Genomic DNA, 27,000 nt, shown 5'->3' with positions numbered 1-27,000 from the left:
TTAGCGCCTCTCCTGAGCTCATCTAAAAATGTCCCTTTCACATTTTGCACCATGAGCCATGAAAGCAGCTCTCAGTGTGAGCTTTTCCTCCATTTTCTTTTTTCACCTCTTTTTCTTCCATTTTCTTCTGTGAAACCTTATCAGAAGAGAGTCTTGAATGTCGCATACAGCATTGCTTTTCTAGCTCAAAAAGACCACTATACTTAGGTATTTTATATGTACATTCTTACTATATCTTCATATTTGAAAATAATCAAGGTGTATTTAGAGCTCATAGTGGATCACAGCAGGAAAGGGACCTCTCTTTTTAAGTGAAAGATGAAAATCGGAATGTTCTTGCCGCTTTACACTGAAACTAATGTTTATCATTTGTAGTACGGTCTTCATAACCCTGTGGGAGCCACAGATATTTAAAAAAGCTACTTAACTAGTACACAGGGGAAATAAAGCTACAGAGAAATTATTAAATCGTGTCAGTTTGCTGTGCAAATTCCTATTCCCCATTTAGGCTAAGATTGGGTGCTATGCAGCCCAAATTATTTGTTAACTCCCAATTTCAATAATGGATTTCAGTGTTCCCCTGAACAGATTAGAGGTGAAACCAATACCAAAACAAGGAGTAACTAAACTTGACAGTCCAATAAATCAAGCTGCTTCATGCAAAGACAAAAAGCTTTGTGTTTCATAAAAGAAAATTTGTAATAAACATAAACAAGTTAGCGACAGATGTGTTTCTACTGCCAGTTATTTAACATTCATTTATTCAGTACACCTGGTAATGCACAAAAAACACTAACTATGAGAAAAACAGGATTACACCAAATAGACAGGTTTTGCTACTGCTTTCAAAAATTTAAGGCAAAAAAGCAACATAACCACTGGAATCATTTACTGAGTAAATCAAATAACTGAAAGATATTTCTAAAGTTCACTTACAGTAGTCTGCCTTTATGAACCTTGGTAAACTGAACACCTAGAATTCCCAGACTAATTAGGTTAACTAGGCTTCTACGTATTTATCCAAAATTGAAGCTTGCCTAGCTTCGCATTTCTAAAACGCTGCATACATTCAATCCTCTACTACATTACTATCTTAGAGTTTAACACACGTAACAATTTTTTTTTTTTTTTTAAACTTCAGTAAAGACTGCGTGTTGACATTTTTCTGAAATATTCTTATTGGTAGTGTTTTACAGAACACTGCGACACTTTACATTATAATCATTTCAAAAATCACACCCCTTAGGCAGGATTTAAGTCTTACAGCAGAACAAATTGTGGTGTCATTCAACGTTCAGCAGCTTCTCTGATTAAAGCCTAGTCACTGAGAATTGTCTTGCCAACGCTAAAGTACTTTGAATTAGTGCTTAGCATGAGGAAATCCAATGGCCAATATTAAAGGGTCATTTTGTCTGTAAATCTAATCTGCAGCAAGAGATAATTATTTTTTTCTCTTTTAAAATGATTTGTAGGACCAGCAATAATATAAGTGACATTCAGTATTTTATGAATCTCACTGCAAGAATATTACAGAAATAAATTACTTTCTCTAATTTAGAGAAAGGTTGGTGAAGTTGGTAACTTCAGAGCTCTACATAAATCCCTTGTAATAAGTTTGTTATAGTCTGTAACAGTAAAAGGATGGAATCTAAATTAAGACAAATACATGCTAAACTTGCTGATAACTTTTTTCATATTTTGTGTACAAAATCAAGTGCCGATTTCCAAATTAACTTAGAATAATTACTTATACTTGACTTTATGGATAGACGCTCTCTTCAGACAACACCAAATGAGTCACTGTATAGTTCACTATGCAGGAAATTGAGTGTGAAGTAAAAAACAACCTACACAAATTCCCACTGCTCCCCCTCCCCAGAGCCTCTTCCACACTGACAGACAAAAAGAGCTTTCATAAAAACTCAGATGGTTTTCTTATTAAAAATAAGTATCACCCTTCAGAGGAGGGTTTCTGCAGTCCTCCTTTCCACTCTCTCCTCCCCTCCAAAACCAAGGACAAGAGTTTTCCATGGAGAAGGCACAACCCTGCAAAATAGCATCCGACCTCCAGCAGTGTCTTGCTGCTTTGATCAGTGGTGTGGGGGCTTGCAGGAAGCTCTGGATGTTAGCTGTAAGAATACTTTTTTAAGAGCAAATATGTCAAAGGCAGCATATAAAATATGCCTTTTTTGCCCTCACTATCAGTCTATTTTACTCTCTTCCCTCTCCATGTCCAGGATCAGCAAACCACAGGTTTCCCCCGAGACCTGCAAGCACCGTTTGTTCAAGGACGAATGTCAGGTATCCCATCCAAAAAAGTTGTCCCTTTATTTTGCTGGAAAATTTTCAGCACCTTCAGTCTTCCCAGAATTTTGCAGTCTGAGGAAAGCCAGGAGCAAGGCTAGACCTGGATCAGGGACATTTCAGTCACAGTACCAGACAATACCACATAATTATTAATGAAAGTCTCCCAAATACTGGCAAGCTTTAGTATTTGTTCAGACACCTAACCTATAGGGCTGCGACACATCTTGATTTTAATACTACCATACGCTTAAGTGCTACTTTAAGATTTATCTCAGTTAGATACACATTTCTTCTATTTACTATTTCCCATACAGCTAGGTTCAAGATTAAGAAAATCTGGCGCTCTCAGGGAATATTTGTCTCCTGAAGTAAACACTAGCACATTAAGATGTCTCTAAAACAGTAAAACAGTGAACAGTGTCTTCTATTTCCTATATGACTCCATAGTTCATTCGACAGTGTGATATGGAACAGGAGTTTAGCTTTCGGGAGCTTACAATGAGTGTTACTTACCCATATTTTTTGATAAGTTTTTACATAAAATTGCCGCTCCAAATTTATACCCTCCCCCTCCCCATTTTGTTCTTGCTATAAGAGCAGCAAACTGACTGATCGGCCTTCTTTACATATTAACTTCCTGAAGTGAGTGAAAACTGAGGTCAGGAAGCTATGAACCATATCTGAAACCAAACTTTGTTACCAACCCCCCCAAAATATAGACTTAACACACCACACAGCTCCCTCCGTACATTTGTAATATGTGTATAAATCAGCTTGGAAAACCTGGGGAAAATAGCTGGAGACAACTGCTGGAAAACAGATGCTGGACCAAATACAGTGACTTGCTACACAATATTATTATAAACAAATAACCAGCATCAGCGTGGTCATAACATGAACTTCTTCATTATAACCACATCAGTGTAAACAAGTCAGAACTACCTCAATACCAGCAATTACCACTAAGGCAGAAATACCACCCCAAATTACTGAAGGTTTCAGCATTCACCATACTTACTGATTGAACAATATCCTGGACCGTACTATAAACTTGAAGATATACTCCAAAGCTTTCATAGCTTTAAAAAGTTGATCAGTGATACCACACTTCTCAGCGTTATCCACATATGTCTTTAAAACTTTAGTGAGTTTTCTGTTTAAAAGCAAACATACAAGTTACAAGTAGGCTTACAATCAAGAATTTCAACTTTGACGGTTTTAAAGAAAAGTTACATGCCTAAGCGATACCCATCAAGTTACAAAATTATGCAACCTTACATTTTTGGTTTTGCTTATGAGTAGCTGCAACTTGGAAGAGTCCCTGGTACACTGTTCTTAACAACAAACAAAAAAGCAAAACCAAACAAAAACACTATCACGTCATCCAATTTGAAGCCAATACAGCAAGTCTTAATGAAATTTATTTTATGTTGGATATTTAGGGATATGCAGGTTAAATGGCTATTAAAAAGATGCAGCAATTAATAATCAAAAAAATTATTAAAAATAAATAATGAAACACTTTGTTATAATTAAACACATAAAATAGGAGTTTCATCTTCAAACAAGGTCTGCCCTTTGCATAGCTTTCCCAGAGATTTTGGGCTAGAAGTTGTGAAGTTTATTTTTCAAAATGTATATAACAGTAGTTGGAAATTCTCTTACTCTGTATTTTAAAGATACCAAATTTGTAAGCGATGCCCTTCTAAAAATAATACCACTTCAAATAACACTTCCAGCAACTATAAATCAGCTGTTATAATGCGACTTGAGCAGTTCTGTTGTAAGCCATTTCAACTACAGTGTATGTTCCAATATGCACATTAAAAGTAAATAAGCACAACATTATCTAATACTAACAGAAGATTATATTGAGTAGACAGGTGTCTTGACAGACATGCATTTATCTTAATAGAAATAAAAAGTCTACAAATTTCAGTATACACTCCAGATAGAGCTTCTCTTTAAGTAAACCAATTTGTCCTAAATAAACAAAGAAGGGAGGTAGAGGAGGCTGAGATCTCTCATGCCTATGGTCACAAATCAAGCCAGAACGGTCAAATCCTCCACCATCTTCAAGCCTACCCCTGCACCTCCCTCGTTGTCTCTTTAGGGGAGGGAAGCCTGCTTTCGGCGCCTGCCGGTGGGAAGGGCCACCACCGGCGCTCGTGGACACGGCCGGCTGCTAGCCAAGGAGTGCTCCAGCCTTCATCTGCTTCCCACCGTGGCTGTAACCCCGAGAAGTGACTGCAGTATCGGAGTTATGACTAAAAGTCTAGGTCTTCACTACTTTAGTGTCAACACTTCCCAAACATCTTCTGGCCACACAGCAGAGACTGTGTAAGAGCAAAGTGCTCAGGGGCACACTTAAGACAGCAAAAATAACGAACTTCTGTTTTTCTTCACTACCTCCTCCCCACCAAACTGCTGGTGGGTATTTCTCCACTATGACTGCTAATTGTTATTTCAAGAATTTTTAATAAGAAAAAAATATTCATAAACCAAATCATCACCTCCTTCAAAACTACAAAACCAATACTTTTACCTTGGCATCAGTGGAAGGTTTTATTATTTCAGAAGAGAAAGAAACACTGTGCCTCATCTTCCTCAGAAAGCTTCCTGCCTCTAAGATATATGGGCAAATTCCTACTTAAACTACACAACTAAGTAACCAAATAATAATATCCAGGGGGGGCGCGAACAAAAGCCACGTTAGACTCATATTAGGGGGAAAAAAAAGTATTTTTCAAATTTACGTGTAGGCTAATGTAGCACTGAAATGCTTCTTAATGTAGGTTTCCAAGACAGGATTAAAATGTTGAAATTTTCTGTCAGCAATCAGTCCAATGATAAATACCTGAAAAATAAGCATAATTGTTCCATTAGCCTCAGAAAAATCTTTAATTCTGTACATTCACCAATTATCATTTTCAGATAAGCATTAAAGAGAGGTGGAGACTTTGGCTTTTGGTTATCCTCCCAATACTTTAATATTCTCCTTTCCTGTGAAAGCTTTCTGTTCTTAACAGAGAAAGTTCATTCTTGACATGTGCACATAGTTTTTACAAATGCCCCATACTCAGCTCTTTATCCACTAAAATATATGGCCTTGATTGTTTCCATCCTTACTGGGAGGATGACTATGATGTGATGCAAACGCTTTTGGATCTCAAGTCCAACTGAAACTTTAAATATATTAACCACCTTCCATGCATTTTTAAGCTAAATTAATGAAACAGATCTTATTAGTCATAAACTTCATTCTAGCATTTACACCATATATGTTTTATTGATTCAACAAGTCATTATAGTATCTACAGTTTAGCCCATCCATAACAAAACAAACTTACCAAAGCATCAAACACTAACGTGTCAAATGTCTCACTCTCCGAGTTCTCCATCATTATGTTAAAAAGTGCATCCAATGTATCTTGAAGGAACTACAAATAAATACTCCAGTCATCATATTTTAGAGGAAAAATGAAATTCAAATTTCACACACACCTGGAGACATATTTGCTTTCATTTATACTTTACACAGTACAAGCATTTTAAAAGTTAGCTGGAAAAAGGAACATGTAAATTTTTTTTTCAGTGAATTACTTTTTAGTTGACCATCTATACATCATTACCACTCCAAAAAAACACAAACAAAACCACAACCTCAGGAAAAAAAAGTCAGAAATGGTACACTTGGTACCTGAACAAAAAGTCTAATTTAGCAAATGAACAAAAATATTTCAAGATTCAGTATCAACGTACAATTAACAGGATCATGCAGTTTTTGAGAACTGATGTTTCAGAGCACAGAACAGACAAGCAACTCAGTCCCATGCCAAATAAAGTCATCCTCGGTTTTCAGCTGAACAATACCAAATGCACAGCACGTAGCATTTCACGACTGTGTAGACTCAGATCCACAATTTCAAACAACAGCATCCATGCAGGCATGGGAAAATCGAACACACAACCTTCTGCACCAGCCCAAAACCTACAGGCCTCTATCACTGTGACAGAGAAGACTCTTCACTAGCCAGTTGGCTGGATACCCTGATCTGTGCAACATGAAAGCAAAAGCAGATTAGTGCCAGGGACCCAAGTCAAGCAGAGTGATAAAAGCTGTTTTGGGCATATCTAATTACAGTATTTCTTCCCAGGGACAGCAAGTAGCACATGCATAGACTGGAGATGCTCATTAACACCATCGGTTTTACCAGCCAAGAATTCTGTATCTGGGCCTTTTCTTCTGTCAGATGACAAAACAACATGGGCTCCTCCAAGGCAGGACGAGGATGGATCACTGCCACAGTTTGGGTTTAGGCAGAAGGGGTTCAATGCACATTGTTCTAGTAAGTTTATCGGTCTCAAATGAAGTAAAAGTGTTTTTTGTCTTGCAGACTAGACAAGGTAGGCTTGGGGAGGAATGTCTGAACAAGCATTAGTCAAATGCTTCCAGAGATTACAACCACAAAGAGAAATTATATACATTGTGGGAGTGATGGAAAAACAGCTTAAACTCCCACCTTCCTCCTTGAAAACATTTTGTAAACACAGAGTCTGCTAGACCAAATGCGATTATGTGGACTATTTACTAAATTCGGAGTTCAGTCTCATGAATTAACCTTCATTTAGCAGCTCACTAAACACCGCTGAATGCCAAATAGTCCTCAAAACAAGTGAATGTGGAGCCACAGTCCATGCTACTAATATTTGAAGATGAAAAATAGAGATGCCAAAATGCTCACAGCCAAGTTTTCACACCAATAGTTCTCCTACAGAATTGTAGTCTATCTCACAACTTCACTACAGGATTGGAGGGAAGAAAAAAGTGATAAACATCTTGCCATCCCATTCATTTAATTAAAGGGCATCTGGGACACATGGAAGTTTATACTAAACATCTAACCATTAATTTGCTTAAGGAAGGAGTAAAGCATAGTTCTGAGCTTTTACAGGAGAAATTTCTGCCTTGGTTTGAAGAGAAGTGCTGGCAGTTTCAAAACACTGCCTGGCAAAGTCCCTTTCACAAGGGTAACGGCCCGAGCCGTGCTCATGCCTTGACTAATCGAGTCTTTATGTCACATTTGGCCATCATACATAGACTTCCATTGGCAGAGTTCATGTTAGATGGGAAGGTTTAAGTATGTTCACCAGGACTTCATGTAACAGCTAGAAGAATACTCTAAAGTGTACAGGCTGTTGAAGGGACCTATGCTTATTGCTTCTTGTTGCCAAGAGTCACAGGAAAACACTTCTCAAGTAGGGAGCTAGTACAACTAGCTGGACTATTAATTTATATTATCAAGTCTCATAGATCATATGCACAAATGTTATTAAAGTCAGAGCCTCCACTAAAGGAAGATAACATTTACAGTTTCCATGTACTGCTGAAATAATCCATCAGAGCAAGTATCTTTGTCTGACCTCCTCTTAGTCATAAAGAAACACCAGTAGGCAGAGGTATTTTACTGAAGTTAAAAAAAAACCACAGAAGTAGTTTAAAAGGAAAATTTGAATTTTTTTTTTTAAATATGTACTTTTCATGATACACATAGCCTGTATCATGTATTGTTTAAAAAATATGAAGGATGAAGAGCTGAAAGAATAGAAAGAAACAGTTACAAACTAGATATTACTAATGTGTGGAGTAGTCTATGCAGAAAAATCTTTTGAATATTACTGTAAGAGATGGATAAAGTAAACAGCATTCTTCTAAATAAAGAATTAATGAAAATAGTGAAAAGAGCAATATTAAATGTTCACTCTTCTTTTGTGAGCATAAATTAACTTTTGCTCAGATTCCTATGTAAAAGAACGAATAGGGAGAAGCAAGTCCAAGATTTCATGAGTTCTGCTACACAGAGATGAAAGAATGGGAATGTAGACAGCTGCAGAACTCATTCTAATATTGCCTTTCGTTAAACCTTGTTTGTGCTGCATCTTATTGATGTTTCTAAAAATCACTGATATCCAGCAAGCAGTAATCTGCTGAATACTTTTTGATGTCATTTGGAGACTAGTGACAATTACAAATGACAGTACTATGACAATACTTGTCAGAAGTGTCAGTGTCACATTTTTAGCTCTCAAATGATCCACAACAAAACAGCAGTAAACAGAACCTTCCTGAAAAACAAGTCATATGCAAGATGCTATTTTCACCTCACTATTAATAAAGAACAGTGTCAATGGTCTCAGATGTTTAAGTTCCTTCAAGATGAGGCATTCATTACGCTTCTATTAACCAAATTAAAATCCAAATCAAGTCAAAAAAACCCTTAAGGGTCATCTGTCCCCAATACATTACATCTCTTGACACATGATTAGATTTAATTTAGTATAACACATTCAATAAAGTCTCAGTCTACTCTTTTCCACAAATAAGTCTGGCTTTATGTAGGTCACTACAATCACTCAGTGGCCTTATGGCCTTGGCAAATGTAAATAATTTGGCTCAGCTAAATCTTTTCCAGGAGATATAATTTTAAGAAAATATCAGTAGCATACATTAAGATGTATGCATTTCACATTCATGTATTAAAAATGCATTTAACATCACGTAATAATTCTAAGATGTTTTAACCTTAAAGACAAACACTCTTTACCATTGTGTATTTATATATAAAAAATTACTGAAGTGCTAAAAACGTCCTAGATTTTTAGAAATTTGCATTGTACATCTGAAGTGTTCTTTGAGGGGGAAGAGGGAGATTAGTGTACTGAAGGCTGAGAGATACCTGGTCACGGTTTCACATGTACACGTGCAGGGAGCTGTGGGCAGGAGACAATACTTTGAAGTACAGGATTCAGCAAAATTACAATATTAAATTTATTTTTAAAGGAGTAATTTATTACCTTAACCACTTCACCACCATCAACTTTCATTAACTGCTTCAAATTCTGCTGCAACAGATTTGTATTAGATCGCCATTTCAGAAGTCCCAAGAGATCAACTAGGAGTAAGAAAAACAAATATCATATGCAGGACAGTTACTTTCACTCACACACCATAACTACAGTCAGGACAAATAAAACCTTTACTTCCACAGGTCAGCCGTTTTTACTGGACAATAACATATTTCTATTATACGTCTTACACTGCAGAAACCAAGTACAATATTTCTATCATGAAAGAATTTTGAAAGGCTTTCAAAAAAGCCGACTGCTTTTGGCATGTCAGCATTAAAATCTAGGCCAAGGAAGCCTGATCCTTCGGTTTTAATTTTGTTGCACACAGTTGTTTTTAGAAAAAGATGCCAAAATGAAATTAGTCAGCCACCACCACAGTGATACCTACAGGGCTGTGATTCTTTGAGCATGCATGTTTCTAGCTGCTTTGCTCTCGCTGAATAAAGTGAAAGCAAAATAAGAGAAAACGCAAGGCAAACCACTGCAAACTAAAAGGTTGTCTGCTTAATAACTCATCATGTCCAGATTCCTTGAGCGCTTCCAAGTGCTGGACGGCTAGGACACAAATCAGATCAGATCATGAAACAAATCAACTGGAAGTGGTCCTGCCCCCAACTTATAAATCCCACTGCTAAGATCGTGTCACTTCATCATTCGATGATAAATAAGGGAACAGAAAATAAGCTCGCTCTCTTCTACTAGTCCTGAAAGAAACAGGGCACCATTTCGCAGTATCCTTCAAGGACAACCTCCCACATGCCAACTGACAACTGTATTTCACCTGCAAATAAGCATGCTAGTAAAAATTAATGACCACGCCAGAATACCAGTAAGTTATACCCCTACTAGCATTGTTTGAGGTGCTACATGAATTGCAAGCAAACTCAAAACCCCAAGCTCGCCCTGCCCTAGCCAATCTAGCATCGAGGAAACATTTCTCCCAGCCTCATTAAAGGTCTACTTCAGTGCAACACAAACTTTCTCTGTAAGTAATCCTCAGCAGAAGAGCCCAAAGAGAGAAAAGACATTTTAAAGACTGCCTTTAATTTTGCCACTAGATTATTAGTGCATGTTACCATTCCCCCCACCCCCAAAAATACAGTTAATATTTACGTGAACTCTGCCCAGGGTAACTCCTACCAGTAATGACAAATGCCCTCCCCCAACCCATCACCCTCACGTGTTTTATTCAAACATTCAAAGCAATCAACTGCTTATGAAGATCTGCAACTGCAGAGGTGTGTTTATTCCATGAATTATACAGACAGCCAGCACAGCTGCTATACGTTCCCCAGAATCTCTAGTTCAACAGATGAAATAAGATCACTTTCAGCGGAACAGGCTGCAGTTCTCCATGGGATAATTCCCCCTCTGAGCAATCCTCAGATCAAAACAAGCCACCTTCATCATCTTTGTACCTTATTCAGATCAAGATAATTTGTGATTGTATAGCGATACCTAAATAAGAAATAAAAATAAAACCTTAATCTCTATTAACAATAAAAACAAGAGGTCCAACCTTCCAATTATGCTCTTCACACCTTGACCTGTGTTCATGTAGAGGTTTCCACATGCAGATGCTCAAACTTTTACTCAAAACTCAGGTGCTGAATTCAAGTTAGATATTTCCACTCTCATTTCAATGTCTTTTCTTTGAAGTAATCTTTCCTCTTGATTTTAAAGATTTGCTTTTCTTCTTTTCATGACTTGTTTTATTTTAATTTTGTATTCACATCACCTTCATTTTTATGCCACTGTAGCACCTGAATTTGTCATGTCATACACACACTGCCTTATTCTTTACTTATTAATTGTATGACTGAATGATTAAGCAAAATTCTTCTAAACTGTTCTCCAAAAGCCTAGTCTCTTTGGTTCCTTGAAATCTTGGGCTTTCCCACCTTGTGCCTCTGGATCAGTAGCAGTCACTATTATCTAGAGGTTTAAGAGTCCTTCAGGCAGAAAAGGAAACTTAGAAATACTTTTAGTAAGTGTTATACACACTCTGGCTGCTTCACAAGAGCAAACACATGGGTAAACCACTAGACAGCTCTCTGGTTATCAGTGTTCAGAAAAATTTTTCAGCAAGACCATTAATGTATTTCCAGCTCTAGTCTTATCACCCTAATAATAAAAGGACATCCATCCTGATGGTCTCACAACAGGCATTGATAAGATATACTATCCACAAGCAGTTCATGTAGAAGGGGATGTCACTTTTGATGCCATTTTGCTCCTCCTTCTGTATTTGCTGGTATCTCCAACTTCTAACTGACAGAACAAGACAATTCAGATACCAAAACTCCTTGGCCTATGCTGGAGTAAACAAGACCTCAGTTTGTCACAGCTTGATGAGGCCACTCAGAAGAAGGAAAGCAAAACTACACATCTACACGCACTCCTGACCTGACCATGATGTCACGATCTGGTCCAAAACAGACCTTGCTATCCACTCACCTAAAGAACAGAAGGTCCAAGGTTTCTTGTTCCAGACAAGCAGATCTACTGAGATGCTCCCAACTGCAAGGGGATATCTTGTAACACATGGGATCAAGTCTCATTTCCAGCCTAAAATGAACCACCTTGGGGTGTCTGCTAATGCGGTCAGAACCCCCAACACGTCAGCAGTGGCAAAGCAAACATGAGGTATCAAAGAGACAGCCAGTCCCCTGGAGAAGGCAGGGGACCCAATGCCACTAGGCCTGTTAAGCCACTACATGACAGCATCGCTGTTGATCATCACCTGAACATACAGGTCTCTATCGTTTGATGCAAGCTTCACACTGCCTTAAATTCCAGAGGTCTAAGATAAAGACCCCACCACTTTGCATAAAAATATACTTGGTGTTTACATCACAGAGTTTCTTCAGCCCATAAAGGATATATCTGTTAAGAAGTCTTGAGAGCAGAATAAAAATAGAGGCATATACCAACTGAGTCCTCCAGATACGGCAAGAACATTCTCTTCTGTCTCAGGTGACAAGGGAGGACAATCTGATCAAGAGTCAAAGTGATGCTGAACAGCACGTTTCCATGCCTCAAAGAGCTGATTTCCTTCCTCATTCATCAGGTTGGTGGGGGGAAGGGTGTTTTTTGGTTGGTTGGTTTGGGGGGGTTGTTTGTTTTGGGTTTGGGTTTTTTTTAATTCTTCTCTTGAGCTTACATTGCTACTCTTATTCAAAATGAATTGCAAAACCTAAGAAAAGGCCAGGAGACAACTTGCTGCTACTAATGCATTCTGCCACAAATCTCTAACACTTATTCAAAGGTTAACTCAGTAAATACCTCAAAATCATGTTCTCTCAAAGAAACTAGCTGAAGTCTCATCAGTGCCAAATTTTACTATTTAAGAGACTTTTCAGACACTAAGGACACAAGGTACTAATAGAAAAGCAGCATTTATAGGTTACTGTTCTTTAAGAATGGAAATCAAGTTGAGTATCCAAAGAGCTTATACACAGAAGGACAGTCTGCAACATGAAATACAATGCAGAAAAATCTATGGTTTACTAACATACTTTCAAAATTACAAAAAAAAATAAGCCAATTCTAAAATGCTTACCGAGGGTGAAAGAAATATTGTAGATGGGCCAAAACATAATTTTCTCCTTTCGATCAGCATTTTGGTAAACAAGCATAATCATGATTTTTTTGTTGTTAAAAAATTTAAAGGAACACTATTAGCTAACAGTTCTACAAAAGTAAAAAAAAAAAATCAGCTTCAGAAACTACAATCTGAACAGCACTGCCAATTTTTAGGTGAAAAATTAGGTTCGTAGGAGTTTAATAGAATACTTCTTATCCCCTTTCTAAATTGCCTAAGGGGTGATCTTGTTTAGTAATGTCATAATACTTTGAAAGGTTCACCTCTAGGAAGTTTCACAGACAACGTAATTATCAGTAACATTAAATAAAGATCAAAAGTCCAAAGCAAATTATATGCAAATTGCACACAAAAAACTTTCTCTCAGTCTTAATTTTAGTAACATTTCTTCTGTGAAAGCAAAGTCAATATATTGACCACTATGAAACATTTCTAAATACTAATAAGCATTAGGAAACGCTGGGGAAAACCCCTAATAATCTCAGTGACAAACAAAAAGCGGTAAGCAGCCCCGTTCCACGTGCCGGTTTCTGTGGTGTACCAAACCACAAAATCACTGCTTTATTGTCAAGATACAATTCCATATTTGCGATGGAATTCCAAAACTACTTCTGAATTTTTGCTAAGCATCCTCTCAGGCTATAAGACTGCCAGACTGCAGTGAATCTGATGTGCTCTGAATACGAAATACCTAGAATGTGCTTTAATAGAGATATCACTGAAAAGACTGCAGTAAAATTGTGAGGTGACTAGGAAGTCTTATTAGCCAAGTAAGCATCCTCCGTGGACAGAGCTGACCGAAGAAGCCATTAAGTGGCCAATTCCAGCAGTTACCCCCCACCCCAAACCCTCCGCACCCAGAGCCTCCACAGCTGACACGCTCGGCTGCTCCGTCTGTCCGGAGCCCTTGTTTTTCATGAGTCACCAAGAAGGATCCCTTTCCCTCGAATGACTCACTCGCCTCTAAATGACCCACCCACACTCCCAAGTCTCCTTCTGGTGCAGCGAGGAGAACAAGGGATCGCTCCATGGCAACTAAGTACAGAAAGGAAAGAGGACACAGGCTGGCTATGTGAAATATTTGCTTCGGTGGCTGCCACGAGCTCTAGTTTCCACAGCCTTCAGATGCAGGCAGCCAGCTGACAAAGATGAAAAATGTACATAAGGCAGTTTTAAAAGGAACAAAATATGCCAACTCCACTCCTAGCACTCTGCGCTGTGCGGAGGTCCCTCTAAATCCTCCTGTCTTCTGTTCACATATCTTCTGCCCAACAGAAGAAGATGGCAAAGCTTTCTTTAGGCCATACAGAAAATATGGACTACCGCACCTTGGAAATCTCACGAAACAGCTTACTTGGGACCACAGCCATGACATCACCTACTCTTGGGAGGGAGCGCGCAAGGGACCACCACTCATTTTCCTTAGTGCTATTCACATCCACACAAGTAAAATGCTGCAGAGCATGTGTTCAGTACATTTCAGTGCAAGACTCAACTACGTGACAAATGGAAGAAGCCTAGGTTAAATGGATATGGAAATACTCTGCTGCATACAGACATACACCATTCTGAAGCAAAAGAAAGCACACGGGCAGAGCACAGGCTGGATACCACGCTCTTGGCACATGCTTGGGTCGTGTCCAGACAATTCATCCAACACTCCATATTGCATAACTGACAACCCCATGCAGGTGAAGGAGGAGAGAAGAGACAGAAAAGGTCAATGCGCACATCTCCATTCAAATTGCGAGGAACAGAAGCTCTGCAGTTCTATGAACTTACCATTCTGGGTAAGCTTTGTTGAACAAACTAGAGTAGAAATCTGGAAGGAGTCTTTGCTGATGGTGCAGCTTCCAAGGTTCTGCATGCTCTTCCCTGTAGCAGGGTGTCCCTTTTCTTCCAATTCTATTTTAGTGGATGGCAGGCTCAAATACATAGAGGCATCCTCCAGCTTCTTTGCTTCTGCCTGCAGCAATACGAAACAATTAAGAAAATCTAGAAAAAAGCCCCAGTAATAATAAATCTTTGTTTTTACACTGTATATTCTGAGGTTTGCTCCAGAAGTGGAAGTATCCAGTGGGTCTTTAACAGTAAGAATTCATCACTAACCTATCTACAGCTTAGAGTCAAGACGTGACATTTAGAGGGCTGGAGAAGCAACTCTTCTCCAGCCATAAAAATCCACATAAGTAAGATGCAGAGACAAGCCTTGGAAGCTCAATCATTAAAACATCCCCAGAAAATCGTATTCAAGGTTTAACCATCAATTTGCCACATATGCCAACTGAATAGTAATTGGTATTTAGCTGCTTGTTCTAATATAATATTCTATAACATTTTTCTGTGCAGTTACAACAGAATTCAGTTACAAAGTAATTCACTAAAAGTAAATGATGCTCACACTCATCTGGCTATTATGGAAAGACTAAACTATCTCAAAATTCTACCTTATAAACTATAAGGTCATGTTCTCCATCTCTCAAAGTTGTTCCATCATATCTCATGAGCTTCACAAATGCTAGGGCGAATATTTTCTCAGATTTATCTTTGGCTGTTAAAAATAAACAAATACATAGTTAAGCATTTAGTAAATATACTCCACCTAAATCTCAAAAAACAGATACCCTGTAAGTGCATGACCACAGTAAAGATTCTCAGATGGAGAAAAGGGTAAAAGAAATTAGGATAGGGTCTTTTACACATAAGATAAAAAACAAAAATTTGCAAAATAAATGCAGAAGGACCTGACCACACCAATAGCAGCTAAATGCTTAATATGTCTAAAATCTGTTTATTGAGAGCTGAATTGAGGCAACTTAAAAAAAATCTGATGTAATTATAATGCCCATGTTTTTCAGACTTAAAAGAATGGCAGTGTTTTGTAACTAGAATAATGATTTAAAGACCAGCAATGAGGACCTCATCTGGGCTCTATCATTTAGAGTGGGAACCCGAGAGCCAAAAGAGGAACTTGATCCACAACTATGGCTGGAGTGCTTAAGTTCACAAAAGCTGACCCACTGCACAGCCAAGTTAAAAAAAAGGCAATGGGGTGAATAGAAACCACAAAGTACAAGAAATAAAACCAGAAGGAAAGTACAATCAACTTGAGATAGTCCAAGGAGCCTATGAGAAAGCACTGTGACCCAAAGGCACAGTCTATAATGAATACTTAATTCTGATCAACCTATTGCATCATCATTTAAATTTGTCTGACTCTAATAATTTGTAGTTCACAGTCATAACTACAACACTCATTTTCTGTACATAGTTTAATGGAATGAGAGCTGCTAGTGAAAGCAAAGTAAATCATTTATTAATGATCAATTTAGAAAACATTCCATAGTAGTTATTTAATTAAAGCTGTATAACATATCACACATGCATACATGGAAAGTATTACAAACCTTAAAATTCATCCAGTGGACATCTGATTAACACTTATTCTACAGCAAAAAGGGTTGCTGCAGATTTTGAAGGGCATTCATACCAAGCAAGACAATTGCAACGCAATGGCTATATGGAATGAACATCATCGCAACCAAGGTAAGACTCCCAAATACTACTAATAAAACAACTGTTAAAAAAAAATGGATGAAATATCTAGCTGTCTTGGTTTGATTCTCAGCAACTCAAAGGATCTCAGCTGCCAGACACATTACGAGAAAGTCAAGGTGAACCGCAAGCTCTCAAATATCTTTTAGATCAAAATTACTTCAAAACAAACCACAAGTTAACATCAGAACCAGAAGCGGAAACCAAGTTTCTCAACAGCTGGGGCAGGAACTATTGAGGTTAAGCCTACTGCAAGCTCTCTTTGGAGTTTCATTTTACACACAGTACTGCTAGATTTCTTTGCTACTTCCCTACTCATCCTACCTCTCGGATGTGCAGTACCACAGTCCTTCCAGTTACTAACCGAAAGGCTTCATTCACTAGCCCTTTTATTTGACTTGGAGAACTAACTGTGCAAGAAAGGAAAAAGATGATGCCAAAGGTTAAGAGTGAGGAAGAAGTTGTAAGGGGAAAAGAAGTTCAGATCTTAATATAAAATAAGCAGGAAAAATACACATCTTAACCCCCCACTAAAAGCAATTACAATAGTCAACTACAAACCAGGAACTTTAGGCCCATTTCTGCATATCTTAGCACTGGAACTGACAAGAATCATGATGAAAAGGCTGAATTACTTACAGTCCTGTGATGATCTATGACGGAACGTGAACCTTAAGTGACTACGGTTCACATCTTCAATAGGGATTGCAACCTTCAGATATTGGGAAAGGGGGAAACAGGAAGGAGGAAAAAAAGCATTGAGTACTGTATCTTCAAACAGCTTCTACCACTATCAAATTTCATCTAGATGCTTTGAAAGTCAGTTCTGCATTTTCAGCTATGATTTTAGCTTTCTCATATTTTTCGATAAGAGGCTTGACTCTTTCCAAAGAATTAGTGTTAAGGACCAGCCTCGGCTTTGCATAAAAGACTTGAGAGGTCACAATTTCCCAGGGAAAAAAAAAAAAAAATCACTATTCTTGCACCCAAGAAACAGAAGAACCAAACCTGCTAAGTTCCCCAACAAGATCTGTAGATACCCCGGGTCACACGGATGTGACACTTGATCCACACATAACTGATGACAACAGTCATGAGAAACTCATACCAATTCAGGTCAATTACTAACTGCCTTTTTTTTTCTTCCTTCTTTTCTTTTCTCACTTTGCCTTCTATGTTGTTGAAAGCCATTAACTTCCAAAAATGATGTGGGGGAAAAAAACAAACATGGAGACATAACCAACCAGTTAACCAACCAACCTTCTCCCCCAGTATTTTGCTAGAGCAGTCCTATTTTCTTAATCGCATTCACTTTCAGACTCTGCGCTGCCTGCTGCTCCTCAGCTCCACACCTAGGTCTCTGCGACTCTCTGGGAGCCACTTTCTGGCTCCACGTGCAGAGAGAGGACCTTTGGTCTTGGAAGAACAGCGCGCAGGGGCGGGTAGAAGGACTAGCTATAGGTCTTCTCAGTACACAAGCATTGCTTCCACTGACTACAGCTAGACATAATACATTTCAGAATGCTAACATCAGCCTCATTATTAAAACCAGGCACTTAAGCTAAAGTGTTCCTAAGCTGAGCAAATTCAGCAAGCTTAAAGCACAATCAGCCAGATCCCAAAACACTGATGAGTTCATCAGTGGCAATTATGTTTTAACCTTAATATCCTGCTTCTCTATGTCAGTGTCTTGGAAATAAAGTCAATCCACTCCTAAACAGATGTTTGAATGTTCCCATAACAGTCATCTTGATCAAAAGGATGAAATTCTTTATACAATAAAAAGTCAAATCTATTTTCCAGCAGCCTCTGAAAGCCTTCCTTAGTTCCCTACTCCTTTTGTCCTACTAAACATTGTCACAATCAATAATATCCCTAGTTTTATGTTTCAAGACCTTCCACTGAAATCTATATTCATTTCACACTAACCCAGGAAGTTAATGTAATATTATATACCTTTACAGTCTCAAACCAGCGAGGCTGCTTTACTTGGTAGTATATTACTGACTTGTACTCTGAGATGGCTTCATCACCAGCACCAGGAAAAATAACACTCTTGAAAACAAAAACAAAAGAGAAAGTGTTTACACTTGTTTCAAACTCCACTTTTTCACTAAAGTAAGAAAAAAAGTTAGCAAGCAGGTCAAAGAATGGCCCATGCTCAGAGCTCCTCTTAAAATGAGTATCAAACTGCATATATTAATATCATAAAATGTATTTAGTTATGACAAATTACAAAACTTTGTTGCAAATCAAAGTAAAGCAGAGTAAAGACTTATGCTGACAAATCTGGAAAAATGCTGAAAAGGCTCAAACTGATGCATATTAGAAGTTCAAAGGAAAAAACCCACACAACAACCCCACAGATGTTAACTCAGTTAATACCTCTAATCTTTTGCCATCTTCATCGTAAACGGACACTGTAACTTCTACATTCTTTGCTGTTGTTTTACTGCCTTTGTCAAAATCGCCCTGGACCAATGTTACATAGATATCATTACGAACATCACCTACAAGAAAAACGAGGACAAAGTTCTTAGCAAATGTCACAGGCTGCACCTGCCGATTCGTGGAACCAACAACACACAGAACCATTGACCACAGCATTTTAAGGATAATCACACACATATATAGCAAAACATTAAAAAGCCACATCATCTTGAACATGCAAAACTAATAGTACTGAGAAAAGGTATGTTTAGCTAGAATTGGGCTAAGACTGCTAAGATTTGATCTATCAAGGCATAGTGTACCAAGATGAATCAAAAAAACAAAACCAAAGAAAAAAGACAGAAATGTTTCTAAAGTGAAAGAATGTCATGTCATTATTAACAGTAAATACCCTATTACTCCAAAAACATCTCACCAGACTTCCATTTTCTTTCCTTTTTTTCATTACTAATTTTAACTCTGTATTACCTTGAAAGGATGAATTTCAGTATTATCATTAATTTATCCTAAACAACCTTAATATTTTATATTAAAAAAGTTAACAGTGTACAGATGTCTGTTTAATTTTTAAAGCTGGGAGATCGTTTGACAGTTTCACTGCTTGGGGCAATGCAAGGAGGGGTTACATTTAGCTTTATGTCTTAAAACACCCCCCAACTACGAGATCATTCAATTGAAATGTTGAAAGCATAGAAATAGGTGATTTTCAGAAATTTCATGAGACAGATGATCTATGTGCCACATACCATCATAACAAGCAGAGATGTTGAGGCACTTGCACCATATTGGATATATTTGAAAACAAGAGAACTGCAGTTAGCAGCTATAGGGAGGGCTGGAACTCAGGAATTTTTTGGAAGTATCTCATGGATAAAGTTGTTCTTATTTTGAGAACTACCAAGTTGTTTTTTGTAAATAAATACCAGAATTGAATGTCCACAAAAAAATACATATGTATATATATGTGCATGTATACACACATGACTTTCAAACATATTATCCAAATCTGGCACAACCTTAAGACACTTGCATATCTCTAAATCAAGCTATTTCCTCCAAACATCGTATCTACTTTCTGGTTTTGCTTCATTGCAGGAGATGCATTTTACACATGCCCTTGCTAAATAAATAACATCACGTAGATTAAATGAAACAAGATCCTTTGATGATATATTTCCAATGTATATTATATCTCAGTTGGTTTTTTCCTACCCCCAGAGCTTCCGTATGTACAGGTATTTAAAGAAGGTTAAAAGCTAAAAAAAGCAAAGTTAATTCAACACAATGGCTCCCTGCTCTTGGGCACACAACTCCCACACTTACAATGAACGCTGCATCCCTTTAATTGTTCACTTGAACATACAGTTTATTCCATTTCTTTCTGAACTTTTATCAATTGCTAAGAAGATTCAGACACAGCATAGGCAAAACTTTAAAAAAAAATAAGAAATAACAGATAATGAGTGAAATATACAGTTACTGAAACATGCACTAACACAGTCAGCACAATGCTCTTGTGGATTTAACTTTTTAAAAACCTTTTTTAAAAAGTGATCAAAAATAAAAATATTTTAGTGACAAAATGAAGGTGTTGAAGGTATGTAATTCAGATTACCACCTTTATTTTAACTGACCTGAAAACATTATTCTTACTAGGATCCCAATTCAGTAGTTTATACTTACCAGGCATAATAATCTCAGGAAACCCCATTTTCCGAGCCACAGCTGTGGACCTATCCACTAAATGTGGAAATTCTTTTCTAATCTGATGAATATCTCCTGGAAGAAGTTTCAAAGTCACCCACAGACCTGTTGCGTGAAGAACACAATTGTTAAACTTGTGGGTTTTTCTAGTTATTAAAGAAAAATACTTACAAATATTTTTACCTTACAAAAATTACACTTTACAACACCCAAAGTACACATTTAAGAAAAACCTCAAAATAAAAATAGAACTCTTCAGAAATACGAGTAGAATACACTTAACTATAGTTCAAGTATATCAGACTTCTTGGAAAAAAAACCACAGAAATCCACACCTTGAAGCTGATGGGCTCCTTAAAAACAAACAAAAACCCCACAAAACAGAGAAGCTGGAAACCCGTGCAAGATAAGGAGTGATGCCTTTGTAGCGTGCGCTTTCCAGCAACACCATCTAGGAGGCTTCTTGGCAAGACAGTCAGGTCACACTTCTGAAACAGCATGTCCTAACACAGACACACGCAGGTTCCTGTGCACAGGCTTACTAAAGCCAAAGACTTCAGTAAGAGTCTAAAGGCTTCACTATAACAGGTCTTAATTCAGAGGAAAAACACATTGGCAGATCATACAAACTGGAAGAAGGAAGTTGAAATCTTCAGATATCATCTGGACCCACTGAAGCCTACAGTGTGGAAAAATGTAAGCAAGCCTATAGTGCCCTTTAGGTGAAGCTGGAGTGCAGCTAGAAGGATCCCTCTTCCTCACAGTATTTTGAAAAATAGGCTCTTGTCACTGAAGTCTTACACAAAGGGTTTTGTAGAAATGTGGTTATTAAGCCATTAATAGGATTGCCTCAAGCTTGCATCTACCCTCCGAAATCCTCAGGAGCTCTTTCTAACGAAATGTTTTATCTTCCACAGGAAAAAAACAGAAGTGGCAACATTGGTTAGAATGGAAGAACTGAAGAAATATTAAAACCAACCAGTATCAAGTTACCAGTAAAGACAGAACCAACAGTTGATCTGTACCCTGAATTAATTCATCACTCCCCCCACCCATAAGTTGCTTTACCTGCACTAAACTCAAAAAAGCAGATTTACCCCTACAGTAGATTTGCACAGTTTACACTTTTCAGTTTACTATCAGAAGGTGCCATTAAGAAGCCACTGCTTGCCAGCTACCACCAGGCATGCTTGTCACCGAAAGAGATACAGAAACAAAAGAATGAGTTCTTACACAGTTGGTAAAGTTGACTAGCAATTAAGTTTAAGCATGAAAACTATAGCAGCAATTTTCAGAAAAAAGTCCTAAAATAAAATCTATGAAAATAAAAAAAGTCTTCATCATCATTCAAATTGTGGGTTATCCCATTACACACACAATTAATGCATTCATTTTGTATACATTTGGCAGCTCACATTCTTTTCTATTAAAGTATCTTATAAAAGGCTGTAAAAGCTGACTTGTTGCCAGAGACAATTCCAACAGCTGCTATTTCATTAAATGGTAACTGTACCTACAATGACTGGCTAAGCAACTATGCTTCATCCGTTTTTATTTGGTCTTTTTTTTTAAGGGAAAGAATTTTAAATGAATTAAGAGTCTCACCGAGTTTCCTCCCTTACAATACACACCAGTGGCAGCTGAAAATAGGAAAAAAGAGTATGTCTAGATTTTTCCGTTTAGCTAATAATTTAAGGTATCAACAATTTATTAAGATTTTTTTTATTTACTATAAATTACTAAAAATCAACAAAAAAGGAGATGGTTTTCCTTACATCTATTGTTCAGATGCCCCCTACAAACACCACAGCAACTCACATATGAAGTGTTAGCTGGAAATTCTGCATTTTCGTGCCTACCAGTACGTTAATCCAGACCAAAGAGACTGAAGCCAATACAGTATTAACTAGCGTACCATTCCCTTTAACCGGGAGACGTATCACAGTCAAGAAGTGTTGTATGCAAAAAACAGACTTTGGAAGCAAACTCAATTCAGTGTACGCTCTGCTGACATGAAATTATGAACAGTGACGTTAACAGCCTGTAGGACAGGGTAATCAACGGGGTTGTCTTGTTCTCGCCACCTCGGAGCACAAACCGGTCTCAGCTCTGATGAGAGCAATTCTCTCGTCTTCTTGACAGGGAGGCAACTGCTGCGAAGGCGGTTGCTAATAGGAAAAATGAGGAGAAAAACAGGAAGGAAGGAGTACTCCTTCCTTCAACACGAGGCAGCCAAAGTCCAGAGCTGAAGGGCACGAAAGCCAATTTCCTCAATCACTGTTTCAAGTACAGAAGCATGCTGTGTGGGGAGGGCAGAAATATAAAGATGTCCAAGTTACAGACACTGCAGAGAACGGACAGACGACGTCAGCTGAGTAAGCTAACGCTGGGGGGGAAACAGCAGAAAGGAGCACAGGGGATGGGAAAGAGCAGAAAGAAACAGTGCAAGTACATTTTCTGGGACCAAAAAGCAACAAAAAAGTGAAGTTAATATTATGCACCCTGGAGCCCAAATTAAAGTAATCACACATTGCAATTCAAGCAATAAGAAGTTTTCTATATGCCAGTTTATATAAAGAGCAGTACATACCCTGACCCTTGTGGTTAACTTCTTTAGCAGCAATCACTTTGTTTATAACAGTCTGAAGGAAATCATTCTCCCCTGCCACCCTGGGTGAAAAACGGGATGATATGTTCAGCTGCTTGTGTCGAATGGCGTCATCCAACGCTAGCCTGGAGGATGCACATGACGACCAACACCAGGAAACAAAGGGTCACAGAAAACCAGAAGTCACAGTAACAAGGGAACACAAAAGATCATATCATAGTTGTGACAAAGAGTATTGATTAGTCAACGCAAGACAGAGGACAGGAAAGGTAACAAGAAAGACACAGGAAGATCATTAATCAGAAAAACGCTGGTCTACTCCAGAGAAGTACAGCAAACTTACGTTGTTACTTCTCCCTTCAGCAACACGCATGCACAGGTCCCAGTAATACTTTATTAGGACAGGAAGGATGTCTCCCACCTGAGACTCCCCTGTTAAGCGGTGAAAACCTATACAGGCAGGTTTTCTAAAACAGATATATAGCAGACTGGCCCCGCAAAACCATCAGGGTCACTTCTACGATTATAAATTAAGCAGCAGTGCATACTGTTTGAAGGAAAAGCTACTAAAATTTTCACAGAAGTGGCATAGGACAAGAAGAGCAGATAACCCAAACATTTTGTTAAATTTGATGAATAAATGAAAAGATGAAATCTATAAATAAAAAGCAGCATTAAGTGTCATTTAAATAATCTCGCCAAGTGCTTTTGACAGCCATTGTGCTGGTGGCTAGTGAATGAATGAATACAAACAAACAAAGATATGAAAACAGAATTGCATGTGGTACAACAGAAGCAAAGCATGAAATGGGGAAGAAAAATGTGGCTCTATATATATAGCCTAAGTGTACATTAGAAATAATGACACCAGCATTCATTGCATGTTTGCACATCATTCATACTGTTTGGTATATACTTTTCCCTGAAAGATATTTTAATTTATTGTAGCAAAAAATTACATTGTACCTCTTTTCAAAAAGCTGATTTATATACACAGAAAAAATAAATCAATTTTAATGGAGCAGAAAACTACATGTTCCATTAGCATCCAGTCTGATTCAAAGATTCATTTTCATCACATACTTCCACACTAAAAAATTAGCTTGCTATTGTTTACCATACAACAAACAAACGTCATGAAAGCTTTCTTCCCTAAATGCCTTTGTTTCCCTTTAAAAATAACACTACATTTCTAATTGTGACAACATTTAACACCCTCTGTACCACTCCACTGACACTGTTGTACACAAATGAAGTGCTTTCAGACATCAGGCGCGCATCACCTCCGCTCCCTACCGCACCTGCAGACCTTACAGTTCTCTCAGTATCCCTACAGGCTCTTGCAAACTGCAAGACATCTTGAATTAGACCTATTTTCTAAAGCAAAATTAATTTGATATTAAATTATTTCAAGCTTTTTTTAAAAAAAATATTAAAACCCTCCAGATATCCAGTAGTACATTAATCAGGGAACTTAGTTAATGCAACTTTATCTTTTACTGTTTTGAACAGATGGCCGTCTACATTTCACACACCAGTAAAACTAAACATTCACATTTTATGCACATGCATTCAACTCATCCCTTCTACCTTTCCCCACTTGATAGAAAAAAACCTATGAACTACAGATGGAACTGAATATTGCCACATTCTCCTTCATTAATAAGCTTTCACATATAAAATACTTCTTTCAAAATTAAGAACACTTATGCACGTATCTACATACTCACAAAAATTCAGACTACTTAATCTGTATTTCTTGGTATGATTTTGCAGCTTGAAGTCCAAGCTGATCTTTGATATTACTTGAAATACTGACATCAGTACTTATTTAACAGGGACACCATGACTAAATTTCCCAAAATGCACTGTATATTTTACTTTTCTCTCTCTTTCCCCAAAATACTCTCCATTAATTATTAGCTAAATTCAATTATTGTTAAAGCTTCTAAACAGAGTGGATACAACTCTTTGCATTCTGTATTCTAGCCAATACTTCTGAGGGACCAAAACAAACAAGAAGACTCCACACTTCGTGTCAGCAACCTTAAGAGTTGGTATGGGCAGGTATGCAGTTTTGGGTGACTACAAGTAAGACCAGGTCCACCTAAGAGACTGGACTTCTTGATTTTGTAAAGCAACTATAACAGATATGTGCAGCAGACAAATCTTCTCCCTTACCACCCAACCAAAACACTTCAGGTTTCTGGTAAAAGTCTCCTATGATAAAGTTGAAGTAAGAGAACAGATTCCAGTCATCCTTCAAATTTTTAACCTTTGTTTGTATGCAGTTACTGCAGCCCCTACCATGAAATTTTTTCTGCTACCAAGAAAAGGATAAATGTATTATTGACTCATTTCACAGAAATAACCTGTAGTGGACGTTGGTAACACTGCTGATCATTAGCAATCTCAGCCAGATTTGAACGAGCAATATAACTATTTTAAGTGCTTCCTCTTATACATTACCTTCCTGGCATCTTTAAACAAAAAGAAACAAGAAAACAAAACAGAGAATGCATGTTTTAAAATCAGAGCTTAAAAAAACCCAAATTTTCTGGAGCTATCACTATTATAAATAATGGGAAATTATCAAGAAGAAATATTAGTAAGTACTGCACAAGATAAAATTTCAAACAGAAGTAAATGTTTGACTTCAGAATATCTACAGAACACTTGTATCAATCCAAAGATTAATTTCAAAAGCTGATTTTATAACACTTCTGCTCAGGCTTTGAGCTATTCCCTACTTACGGTTGAAATGGTATGAAGTGTTGTTTGTCCTCATCATCGACTTTTCCATTAATTATGTCAGTAACATCCATTACTGAAAACAAGAACAAAGTGTACTGAATTAACAATCAACACAGGAACAAGGGTTTTGAGTACACTGGAATACACCGGGGACCAGAAACAAACTCCATCTCTATTTCAAGTCACTTGCAAAAGTGCAATTTCAGAATCATCACAGAGTAGAACAACATTTAGTTTCAAATAAAAACTAAATGTCCAAAGAAACAGAACTGACTTATTTAACATGAACAAGAATTTTTGTTAGTTCTAGTTTTGCATCTTCAAACTCTTGCCTAGTAAGAACCACCACAAGGACTTGCACTTCGCCAGCTTTGTAACCTCTAGCCAACTGCAATTCCTGAAAGCTACAGGAAATTCCATAGCAGAGTGAGAAGTCTCATTAAACCACAAACAAATTTTAATTTATACAGTCCTACAGGAGTTTCTCGCACACAACTTTATGTAACCATAAAGCGTAGCACAGACAGATCTAACACACAAAAGAGTTACCTGCTACTCCAAAAGGCCGCCGTAGCCCAGAGGTTAATTTTCTCGTATTGTTGTCCCTCAGTTCCATTCTGCCCACCCTCACGATTTGACAGACAAAACTGATTTTCTCTCTTTTCAGGTCTTTGCTGCCAAGGTCCTAGGAAATATTAGTTCCTTCAGATTACTTTATACTAATTGAATTTCAAGTTCTATTTTAGAAGACAGAAGTTTGTTGCTTAGAATTTGCTTTTGTCATACTAGCCTCTGGCACCAGAACAAGCTATTCTCACAGCAAAAGAATTTTCATAACAGTACTTAAAGTCTCATCTTGAATTCTGTGCAAATTAATTGCTTTGGAAGCCAAATCATTTCTAGTAAGTTGCTTCTAATAAGCTAAAACTTCACAAATACTGAAGAGGAGAAACTTAGGCGTTCAGCATTTTTAGTAGTCACTTATGAGAAATGTCTCACGCTAATCTTCACCAGGACCATACCCTGCAGAGGTAGTTTCACACTTAGTACAAATCATTACATTCTTCAATTATTCACAAGATACAAAACAAGTTCTTAAACTTTGTAA

General features: G+C 37.6%; 1 protein-coding gene across 1 annotated transcript in view; it reads right to left on the bottom strand.

Annotated features, from left to right (window-relative positions):
• Positions 1-27,000, bottom strand: part of DOCK1 (dedicator of cytokinesis 1) — a 310,679-nt gene that overhangs the window by 240,095 nt on the left and 43,584 nt on the right. The window contains exons 10-22 of the mRNA XM_067300378.1: positions 26,442-26,577; positions 25,893-25,965; positions 23,121-23,200; positions 20,510-20,635; positions 18,761-18,885; positions 18,332-18,430; positions 17,015-17,087; positions 15,268-15,371; positions 14,603-14,786; positions 9,163-9,260; positions 5,658-5,747; positions 5,064-5,164; positions 3,326-3,460 (exon numbers count right to left, since the gene is read on the bottom strand). Of these exons, the coding sequence (XP_067156479.1) occupies positions 3,326-3,460; positions 5,064-5,164; positions 5,658-5,747; positions 9,163-9,260; positions 14,603-14,786; positions 15,268-15,371; positions 17,015-17,087; positions 18,332-18,430; positions 18,761-18,885; positions 20,510-20,635; positions 23,121-23,200; positions 25,893-25,965; positions 26,442-26,577 (1,424 nt within the window). The remainder of the gene's footprint in view (positions 1-3,325; positions 3,461-5,063; positions 5,165-5,657; positions 5,748-9,162; positions 9,261-14,602; positions 14,787-15,267; positions 15,372-17,014; positions 17,088-18,331; positions 18,431-18,760; positions 18,886-20,509; positions 20,636-23,120; positions 23,201-25,892; positions 25,966-26,441; positions 26,578-27,000) is intronic.

This window comes from Apteryx mantelli, chromosome 7 (genome assembly GCF_036417845.1).
Source record: "Apteryx mantelli isolate bAptMan1 chromosome 7, bAptMan1.hap1, whole genome shotgun sequence".
Lineage (NCBI taxonomy): Eukaryota > Metazoa > Chordata > Aves > Apterygiformes > Apterygidae > Apteryx > Apteryx mantelli.
Note: the sequence above shows the minus strand (reverse complement) of the source record. Positions and strands in the feature narration are given on the sequence as shown.